This window comes from Phaenicophaeus curvirostris, chromosome 3 (genome assembly GCF_032191515.1).
Source record: "Phaenicophaeus curvirostris isolate KB17595 chromosome 3, BPBGC_Pcur_1.0, whole genome shotgun sequence".
Lineage (NCBI taxonomy): Eukaryota > Metazoa > Chordata > Aves > Cuculiformes > Cuculidae > Phaenicophaeus > Phaenicophaeus curvirostris.
The window spans coordinates 45,152,103-45,163,624 of record NC_091394.1 but is presented as its reverse complement, the minus strand read 5'-3'; the positions used below and the strand labels follow the sequence as shown (position 1 = coordinate 45,163,624).

General features: G+C 43.3%; 1 protein-coding gene across 1 annotated transcript in view; it reads left to right on the top strand.

Moving 5' to 3' along the window:
* Positions 1–892: 892 nt before the first annotated feature.
* Positions 893–11,522, top strand: part of VAPA (VAMP associated protein A) — a 33,263-nt gene continuing 22,633 nt past the window's right edge. The window contains exon 1 of the mRNA XM_069853878.1: positions 893–1,039. Coding sequence (XP_069709979.1) covers positions 964–1,039 — 76 coding nt within the window. The 5' untranslated portion in view covers positions 893–963. The remainder of the gene's footprint in view (positions 1,040–11,522) is intronic.

The following is an 11,522-nucleotide window of genomic DNA, read 5'->3' as shown; positions in this document are numbered from 1 at the left end:
GGCTTGAAGTGATAGGATAAGGGGCAATGGGTATAAACTGAAGAGTGGCAGATTTAGACTAGACATAAGGAGGAATTTCTTCACCATGAGAGTGGTGAGGCACTGGCACAGGTTGCCCAGGGAAGCTGTAGCTGCCCCATGCCTGGAGGTGTTCAAGGCCAGGCTGGATGGGGCCTTGGGCAGCCTGGTCTGGTGGGAGGTGTCCCTGCCCACGGCAGCGGGCTTGGAACTGGGTGATCTTTAAGGTCCCTTCCAACCGAGCTATTCTATGTTTCTATAAGTAATTTCTACGTATTTATTATCAGGGCATATTTTTCAAGTGGGTTATTGTGTCCCTATGCAAGTTCATTGCATATCTACACCAGATTGCAAGAGGAGAAGAGATGCGTTCATCGTTCTGACTTCATTGCCATAGCGTGTGCCCCAGCCTTGCAGAACACAAACTTGTATCTCTTACAGGCAGATTCTTTAGAAGCAGATGTAGGACACAGCGGTCACCAACACCCCGTGTCAAGAAGAAACCCTCCCCGCCCCTCGCGGGCCGCTCTTTCCCGCAGGGACTGAGCCCGCTGCGACTTCCCCGCTTCCGCCTCCCGCCAGGACTACAACTCCCGGCATGCCCCGCGCCCGCCCTCCGCGCGGCACGCCGGGAGCGGTAGTCTCGCCGCCTTTGCTCGAACTCCGTGCGCGCTTGCGTGGTCTGGGAGCATCGCTTCCCTTGCCCCCTGCACCCGACCCCCGCCGTGTGTCCGCGCGTGTCTGTGCAGGCCGCGCCGCTCAGGGTGGGGAGGAGGCGATTCGTCGGGGAGCGGCCCGGGCGCGCGCGCGCGCGCATGCGCGCAACGTCCCCACCGCCCTCGCGCCCTCGGCTCGCGCCGCGGCGCCGCCCGGCCTCCCCCCGCCCCTTCTCTCCTCCTCCTCCTCCCCCCGGGCTCCTCCCTCCCGCCGGAGAGAGCGAGCGAGATGGCGGCCGCCGGGGCTCTGGCGAAGCACGAGCAGATCCTGGTGCTCGATCCACCCACCGACCTCAAATTCAAAGGTGAGGGGGAGCCGCGCGGAGCGGGACGGGACCTGCCCGCGGGGCTGCCCCGTTTCGCCGCGGCACTGGGGCCGCCTCGGGCCGCCTGCAGGCGCCCCGGTGAGCCCCCCGCCCCCCGCCTTCCCCCCCGCCTCCTTGGCGGTGCCGGGGTCTGTTGCGGGGTGGGGTGCGTGGAGTGTTGGAGCGGGGGGCGCCGCCGAGCCGGTGTACGGGTTCGGCCGCCGCCATCTTGGGATCCCGCGGGAACTCGAGAGCGTCTCCGCCGCCCCGGCAGCGCCGCGGCCCGGCCCCCGCGGCGGGGAGGGGGTGCCCGCTCGCTCTGACGGGCGGGACCGGACGCTCCCCCACCCCCCCCTTCCGATGGACCGATCCGTGCCCCCCCCTTCCCGTACCCGCCGATGGGTCAGTCCGCGCCCCCACCCATTAGCTGGGCTGCTCCACCCCCACAACCCCCCCTTCCTCCGGTGGGTCAGTCCGCGCCCCCGCCCATGGGCCGGGCTGCCCCCCCCCCCGCCCCCGGCGATGGGCCGGTCCGCCCCCTGCCCACGCGTGTCCCCCGCACCCCCGCCGTGTCACCGCTCCGTGAGGGGGGTGGGGGGTTTGGCCTCTCCTGTAATTCCTGTGTCCGCTGGTGCCGCTCCGTGAGGTCTCCCTCTGCTCGCAGTGGGTAGGACAGACCCCGAACTGGGCGGTGGAAGCCTCGCCGCCTCGCGAGGGAGCAGAGAAACTCTTCCGGAGGCTGCCGTCACCTCTGGGCGCTGGTCAGAGTCCAGGCACGGCCCCGCCGCGGGGGCTGCTGCGGTCTGGAGGCGGGGGGCGAGCAGGCCATGTGCGGGCACTCGCCCCCTCTCACCGCTGCACCTCGGCCAGCTGGCCTGGCAGAAGGACTCCTTGCCTTTTTCCTCAAGTTGTCATGTCTCAGGCAGGTTCTCAGCCCGTAAACTTAGGGCAGCTCGCTTCTTTCTTGGGAAAGAAGGAAAGGAATGTGTGCGTTTCGGAAGTTTCTGCATATCGAGTATTGGCGTGCCGACTGCATGACTGTGACCGGCATCACATGCTCCTGTCAAAATAAGTCCCAGTTAGTGCTGTTGCCATGTAGGTTTTCTTTTTTTTCCTCCTAATAAGTTAGATAGTTGTGAAAAGGAACGTTCTTCCAGAGATGAGCGATCCTTGAAAGGTAATGACATAATGAAAAGTGTGAGCATAAAGTGGTCTGGGTTGGAAGGGACCTTTAAGATCATCCAGTTCCAGCCCCCACAGCCAAGGGCAGGGACACCTTCCGCGTGATAGAATAAGTATTTTTTAGTAGTATCCTGTGATTATATTTAATACCCATTAAGGGTGTTGAGAAAGGTCTTAGAACATTTCAGATTTAGAATCAATAATATTAGATTTCTTTTTTTAAAGCTGTTAATGTTATCTGAACTTACGTTTTAAATTTTGTGACTTATGTCAGCACATATACGTGCCTAGGCCTATAAATACTTCTTAGTAGACTCATTTTTGATTTAGAGGGACAGAGTGGAATTTATGATGTTGTAAAAATCTTTAAATGGACACCTAGAACGAATCAGTGCTTATACTTGAGAAGAACACAGTATCCCATTAAATAACTTTGGCCAGCCTACCTTTTAGAATAAAAGCTTAAGTCTAGTTCATCAAAGAGATTTTTAATCAACTGCACTTACTTTATTTATTCATCAGATCAAAATGAAAACCTATCTGATCACACATAGTAATTTCTTAATAGCTTCAGTTTTTAAATTGTGCATTCATAGACACATCCAAAACCATAGTGGGAACTTATCTTTTTCACTTGTGTCTTTTGTGATAAAAATCCTACCAGGTCTGGCTGCACTCAGCTTTCAATACATTTTATTCTCGTTGCAAGAAAATGCATGATTTTTATTATTACTTCTTTAAAAAAAATGTTCAAAAGCTACAGTATCTAATTAGAAGCTTTCAAATCTTGAACTGTCTTCAAGCTGGAAGTAATCTATAATTATGTGATATGAGTAAAGTGTTGATAAAGGAAATATAGAATAAATACTAGATTAGAAACTGCATGAAGCCATTGCCAGTCGGTGATCTTTATTCTGCTGTGTATTTATGTACTTAGAGCATGAAATGTGTGTTCTTTAAGCATAAATGTTGGGTTTTGGTCTGTTAGAACAGACTAAGCAAAAACCAAAATCTGAAGCATAGTGAGACTGCAGTTTTAAACTCTATGGGAAGCACCCTCCATTACTATATTACTACAGTAACATACTATAGAAAGAGCTATCTGTTGGGGGAGTGAGTGCACTTTCAACAAAGATTTTCTAACTGCTTTTATTCTGAGGTGTTCAAAAATGTTTGTGGGTTACAAACTAACTCAGTTACAAAGTACCACATTGTAGAATGTGATATTTGCAGAAGGAAATTCTGAGTATTTCTTTAAAAAAGTAACTGATTTATAAGGGAATGTGTGACTTCCTGTCACAGTGTAGGAAAATCAGGAAAATCATACAACTTTGTCTAAAAAAAAAATATATATTTTTCAGCGCAGATTGTTATTCAAAGTTATTTTATTGGAGTAGTTATCCATCATTATTCATAAAATCATAGAATCACCAGGTTGGAAAAGACCCATCGGATCATAGAGTCCAACCGTATTATTGGCATAGTACCATTGATGTATGTAACAGAGATCCAGTTTAAGACTATACATCTGAACTGGACAAATAGTTTTGCTGGCTTTCTTGCCACAGGAACTTGTAATGGATTTGTTGACCTTTAGGATAAGTGAAGTGTGTTAGTATGCCCGTATGTCAACAGTGATTTAAATTAAAAAGTACATAGGATTTATCTTAAGGAGCTGTTCACAGGGCTTCAAATTCATCATTGCCCGATGAAATTTTTTTTTAATTTACTTTACTTGATCAGCAAAAATAGTCTGTAATACATTTGTCCTGAATTTTATTCCATGCAATTTAGAGGGAATTCCAAAGAACGTGTCCAATGATGGCTAACACATGACATGTTTCTCTTGATGACCAAAAGATCAGAGTCCTGTTTTTATAGTACTTTGTATTCCTAGAAATTTGAATCGCTAATCGTGTTTTGGGTCAAGGTTGATTCCCTCTGCTTCTATGATAGCTAGATTTCTTTGGGAAAATGCCCAAGGAAAACTTCAGAACATATAAGTACTTTTCATAGTATTGTGCAAATGTGACAAGGGGAAATCATACTTAAAAGTGATGAAACTAAGAGGTAGTTGATATACTGTATAAAAATGCTTTCAGAGACTGATATGGAACATAGAAAATTTGCATCATGGCTTTAGTATCCAGGTCTTCAGCCATATCATAGAACCATAGAAGAATCATGGAAGAGTTTGAGTTGGAAGGGACCTTAAAGATAATCTAGTTCCAACCCCCCTGCGATGGGCAAGGACCCATCCCTCTAGATCAGGGTGCTCTGATCAATCCTGTAGGTTAGCTTTCTTCTGTACTTTAGACTAATGTATTTTGTTTAGCTTCTTGAATCTGAAGTTGATTGGGTTTGTTGAGGACTAGATAAGAACAACTGAAACAGGAGACACTTAAAAGCAGCTCATTTGAAAAGTGGAACATCACCTGCTTCTTATTGGATCTTTTTCATGTGACTCATGCATATAATCATTGTAGCTCTAGTTTAGTGAAGATTATGGTAATATGGAAATGGTTCTTCTGAGTAAATACATTTTTTTAGAGAATTGTTTTTGAAGAGTTGTATAGTTAAATAGCAGCACTTACCGTTTTCAGTTCAAAGACTTGTATTATTTTTATGGAAACTAAGTCTTTTTTAAGTCGAAGAAGCCGGTTTTGCAATTGTAAGTAATAAGTATTGAAGTTGGTCTTGGATCACGGTCCTTTAAAAGCCATTGCCGAATCTTTAAATCAGTCATAAGACAATCTTCTGCAACGCCTAATTGAAAATCAACGCTAGTTGATTTGATGAGCCTTGGAAGATTAGTAGGCAGTGTTCAGAATTTGAATTTCATGTGATTCAGAGGTGTTTGACTAACAATAGTCAGACATGATAATTTTTTTTGTTATCACCTTGAGGCTAGAAATAAGTCAGCAAGTAAGCTGACTGATTTTAACTTTTAAGCATGTCTGTGTGCTATAAATTTTCCCTTTGATGGTTTGTGCAGAGGTATGCTCAGATGTTATACTGGTAGAGACCAGTATAACAGATCATGTTTAGTTTCTGATTATTAATCTGATTCATAATGTGGGATTGTTAGTTTATAAAATCAGATGTCAGCTGGTATATGTTCACTTGACTCTTTCCAGGTGAGGTAGGCAGCACTTAAGTATTAGAGCTCATTCTAAAATGCAGATTTGGATGACCTTTTAAATAATACAAAAATATTGCTGCAGATTGTTTTGTAATAGTGGGTAACATAGAAAGCTGCAGGCTATGTGTGGCTGCAAATTGAGAAGGTGGAATTTAAAGGTAAAAATAGCTCAACATTAAATCCATTCCTTGCTCTCTAGGCCTGTTGCCAGAAATGGCCTAGGGTATCTTTTAGTGTAGGCAGAGTTTGAAGTCCTCAGATGTGAACTTGCTGTGTTATTTGTGTGTCTTGATTATGTCAAATTTTATGCCTGTTTTCACAGATTTGTGGGTATTTTGAATAGTGATGTTCAGCTTTCTGAGATTGGTTAAAAGGTGGTGATTGGCATGTCAGTTTTCATAGGGTCATAGAATGGTTTGAGTTGGAGGGGACCTTAAAGGTCATCCACTTCCAGCCCCCCTGCCATGGGCAGGGACACTTCACACTAGATCAGGCTGCTCAGGTCTCCATCCAACCTGGTCTTGAACACTTCCAGGAAGGAGGCATCTACAACTTTCCTGGGCAGCCTGTTCCAGTTGCCACCTTCGTCACCCTCATTGTGAAGAATTTCTTCCTGATGTCTAATCTAAATCTTCCTGCTTCCAATTTAAAGCTATTCCCCCTCATCCTATCACTCCATGCCCTTGTAAGAAGTCCCTCCCCAGCTTTCTTTTATGCCCCTGTTAAGTACCATAAAGCTGCTGTAACGTCTCTCTGGAGCCTTCTCTTCGCCAGGCTGAACAACCCCAACCCCCCCAGTCTGTCCTCATAGCAGAGGTGCTGCAGCCCTCTGATCATCTTCACAGCCCTCCTCTGGAACCATTCCAACAGTTCCGTATGCTTCTTATGTTGAGATTTCCAGAACTGAATGCAGTATTCCAGGTAGGGTCTCAAAAGAGTGGAGTAGTGGAGGAGAATCACCTCCCTCGCCCTGATGGCCATGCTTCTTTTGATGCAGCCCAGGAAACAGTTGGCCTTCTGGGATGTGAGCGCACTGTGCTGGCTCATGTTGAGCTTCTCATCAATCACCACCTCCAAGTCCTTCTTTGCAGGGCTGCTCTCAATCACGTTGTCTCCCATTCTGTATTGAAGCTGCAGATTGCCCTGACGCAGGTGTAGGGCTTTGCACTTGGCCTTGTTGAACTCCATGAGGTTCACACAGGCCCACTTATTCAGCTTGTCCAGGTCCTGCTGGATGGCATCCTGTCCTTCTGGTGTGACATCTGCAGCACTCAGCTTGATGTCATCTGCAAACTTGTTGAGGGTGTGCTTGATTTTGCTCTCTGTATAATTGATGAAGGTATTAAACAGCACTGGTCCCAGTACAGACCCCTGAGGGACACCACTTGTCACAGATCTCCATCTGGACATCGAGCCCTTGACCACTACTCTCTGAATGTGACCATCCAACCAATTCCTTATCCACCAAACAGTCCATTTTAGAGAGAAGGATCTTGTGGGGGACTGTGTCAAAGGCTTTACAGAAATCTAGATAGATTACATCCATTGCTTTCTGGTATCTTCATTCAAGAACACTTCTGAAACTAAACCATGGGAGTGCAGAGGGGAAAGACTGATTGTAAGTGGTTACTAACACAGTTGTGACCTTTTGATACTTTGACATTATTCAGTTTAGCTTAACATTTTTTTGGCCAAGTATCATGTAAAGACAAAGATAGAACATCTCATAGAATGACTCAGTATTCAACAAGTAGCCTTTGACTTTTTTTTCAAGTCCAAGAAGGATTCCTGGAATTAGAATCATAGAATAACCAGGTTGGAAGAGACCCACTGGATCATCGAGTCCAATCATTCCTGTCAAACACTAAACCATGCCCCTTAGCACCTTGTCTACCCGTGCCTTAAACGCCTCCAGGGAAGGCGACTCAACCACCTCCCTGGGCAGCCTGTTCCAGTGCCAAATTGTTTACTCTTCTGTATATCTGTACTTCTATACATTGTTCCTTGACTCAAGTGTAGTAAGTATTTAATTTCTTTTAACATAGGTATTAATGAAAATTAAGACAAAAGGATTGGTGGGAATGTGTTGAGGAAGAGAAAGGAGGATATATTTTACTAGGTGTTCCTTGTGAGGTAATACTCTGTTAATATATATGTGTCTACTGTGGTGTTAGACTGCATTTAAAACTGACTAATAAAGAGGAGTTGTATTGTTCTGTAAAGTCAGTCATATTATAGGTGTTAGATTATGATTTGGCATATCTAGTTTGCCATTTGTTTTAAGATTCAATAATGAAGATTTTCCTGCTGTGATAGAGGGATGCAGCATCGAAGATTGGGAAGTTTTGTGCTTTACCTGCAATTTGTAGGACTTCATTTTACTTAATATTGCATCTTCACTAAACAGAGAAACACTATCCAAGCCTCACGATCTTGTGGTTCTAGCATAGTCATTGCTGTAAAAGCTTCACCCTTACATTGTAATTAGCGTAAAGTGCCTACTCATTCTGCTTGTTGATAACCTAAGCCAGTGTTGTAGACCACTGTAGTACATCATAATGTAAGAAGTGCTGTATTATACATGAACACTGTACCATTTTTCAAGGCTAAGTTGAAAAATAGAACCTTATGATGAACAAGAGTAGCCGTTTTATGCATCAGTTACTAGGTCTGAATATTTGGTGCACTGACTGTCCATTGTGGTATTATAAATTGTTCCTGTTTTGGCGTGACTGTGTTTTGTGGATATATTTTACTTTCTGACCAAATTTATCTTTGGGAGATATTTGTTAACTATATCTTTGTGACCATCAGTTGTTAAAGGGTTATTACATGCTCAGTTTATGAGCCATAAATTCAAGTTGGAAAAGGCTGCTGGAGTGAACTTGCTGTGTATAAAGTGGAAAAAAATCACTGACTAATTAGATAAGTATAATGTTTTCCAATTTGAAATTTCTCATATTACAAGGCTGTTATTGTCAGATGAGCCAGGTAAGTATGTATAAGCTAATTTCTTAAAAAAAACCCCAAAAAACAAACCCAAAAAACCAGCAAAATGATGCTACTAAGGTAATTTCTAATTTGGTATTGTTGAAAACAATAATGCAGCAACACAAGTTAGAACTTCAGTAACTTTGTTTTTCTTAAGGCAGTAAGACTTTATCTGGTGCAAAGTGATCTTGGCCTCTTTAGCTTGTCTTGGCGTTTAGTGTTTTTTGTATTGTATACAGTTATTTCATTGCATTGTAAATTATTTGGCAATGCAGATCACAGACTCTCAAAGTAGTCTGGGTAGGAAGGGACCTCTGGAGATCATCTAGTACAGACCTCCTGCTAAAACAGGTTCACATAGAGCAGGTTGCACGGAAATGCACCCAGGCAGGTTTTTAATGTCTCTAGAGAGGGAGATTCCACAATTTCCTCCCCTGGCAGCCTGTTCCAGTACTCTGTCACCTTCACAGTATAGTAGTTTTTCCTCATGTTGAGGTGGAACTTTCTGTATTCCTGTTTGTGCTTGTTGCCCCTCGTCCTGTTGCTGGGCAGAGTGTCTGGCCTTATCCTCTTGATGCCCATCCTTTAGATATTTATGAGCATTCATAAGATCCCCTCTAGGTCATCTCCTCTCCAGGCTAAACAGATCCAAGTCTTTCAGCCTTTCCTCATAAAAGGGATACTTCAGTCCCTGATCATCTTTGTGGCCCTCAGCTGTTCTCTCTTCAGTTGTTCCTTGTTTTCCTTGAGCTGGGGAGCCCAGAACTGAACACAGTTGTTGTATTTCATTTTATGTTTTCAAAGTATTTAGAAGTACATAGTTATGTAAATGAAAATAAATATTTTCAGTTTATTTCTGTGTGAAAAAAGTCTTAAAAATGAACATAGTTTACTAAATATCCTAGTGTAGGACTTCAGGTGTTTGGTTTTTAATAATAGGAATAAGGAAGAAAAAAAATAGTAATAGTTTCCCTGTATTTTAGAGAGATAATCCCATCAGAATTTTTCTCTCCTGTGTTACTCAGAGTGTTGTCTCACTTGGAGTAATTCTTAGTTTGACACTTAAGTGCTTGAATAGGTCTGACCTCGATAGTATGCAAAGCCTTAGAAGAAAGAATAATTAAGAACATGGGGATAAATGGAACATGGAATAAAATACAGCATGAGCTGTATACATGCACGCACTCACACTGTGTCATTGATGAAGAGATTGAATAGTATTGGCACTACTTGTTGCTGTTTTCCAGTTGGACATTGAGGCATTGACTGTAGCTCTGGACATGACTATCCAGCCAATTCCTTATCCATCTAACAGTCCACCCATCAAACCCATATCTCTCCAGATTAGAGGTAAGGATGTTGGGCAGCACCGCGTCCAAGGTTTTACAGAAGTCCAGATAGATGACATCCATAGCTCTTCCCTTGTCTGCTGATGCAGTCACTTCATTGTAGAAGACCACTAGATTAGTCAGGCGTGATTTGCTCATAGTGAAGCCTTGTTGGCTGTTTCCGATTACCTCTGTGACTTCCAGAAGGGTCTGTTTCATGATGTGAACATTGATTATCTGATACAAAGCTATCTGTAAAACTAGTAGCTAAGTTGCAGGTAAAAGAGCTTAGTGGAAGAAATGAAGGTAGAGAAAGGACATACTATAAAATAAACTGGGCTTTTTATAAAATAAACGGCAGCTGTTGGGCTATTGGAAGTTTAATAAGGATTTTTATAAAGGGTGTACGAGTGCTGTGTTTGAACTTTGTTTAATATCTTCATTAACTGCCTTGGTATGGGTGGAACTGTGCTGGTAGGGCTCATTGATAATGCAAAGTTAGGAGATGTGATGGGCATACAAAAAAATTAATGCATTTGTTGTGTGCTAATAATAGAACTACTGTTTACTTATTTTAGTTGCAAGTAATGAAGAAGTAGTAAAATTAGAGACAAGTACTTAATCACAGCTTTATTGTGAATGTGGTGAGTTATGAAATGGGGCAAATATGAGACTAGTTTTGTAGTGAGGGAAGTATTGATGTCAAGGTTTATGGCATTGATGAAGCTTTCTCTGAATGCATCCTTGGCAATGCCTTGTTAGAGAAAATGAACCCAAATGGGAATGCTGCAAAGGAAAAGTTATTAACACATGTGAAGTAGAATACTTTGGCTTGTTTATCTAGGCAAAATGAACACTGAACGGGCGTTTGATTGCTGTCTATAAATGTATCGGAAGCAAGTAAGCACCGAGGAAAATAAAAGCTATGTAGGCTAAAGCCTCGGATTGGTACAAAAATGCATTGGCATCAAGAGGCTGTGAATGTATTTAGATTATTAGAAACTAGTCTAATTTCAGATCTGAATCATGTCAATCTGAACCACCTTATAAAAATTATGTGGGCAAAAGTAATTTTAAATTCATCAGATACCAACGTAAAAAATGATTTGTTTCATGCGAACTTGACAAGGGTTCTCCTGGATCACAAGGTTACAATGTTCCTGAAAGTTTGGTAGGACAGTAGTACCTCATCATGTACTTCAGCTAGAAGCTGGTATATCATGTTACTTTCTAAGACATCAGAATGGCTTGACTGAGAGTTGTTCAGGGTTTGTTTCTTTACAAGAAGGGATATTCATAAATTTAAAAATCATGTGCATAGGAGTAACTGCTCCATAGATGAAGTAAACTTAGTAATTATAATTCATAGGAGTATAATGTTGATTTAACAGGTCTAAAGTATGATTTTAATATGGCTGCCAAGTCTAGTAGACCTGATGAAAATAAAAGTTGCTTTTTTACTTCGGATGTCTGCTAGACTTGCTCCATGTTACAGCTCAAGTTAGAGCTCTTGGTGCTTCTATAGAAATGAGCAAGCTGATCCTGGGAAGCGTGGCTGAATTAGGTCAACTCAGTATTGTGATGGAAGGTAGTGAGGGAATAGAGTTTGTGATCCTGTCTGAGTGACAACACTGACTGAATGCAACTTCTATGTAAAATAGGTATTTGTTTTCCTGAGTGACTGCAGGATATATTGTACTGGGCTTTCGGAGATCTGGGAGATAGAGACCTGTAGTCTGTGCTTCCAGAGAATAAAAAGGTTGTTCTGAAACTGAAGCGAGCTGTTCTTGTCTTTGGGGGATAGTCCAGTGTTAGCTAGACCTGTCCTGTAGGAAATTTT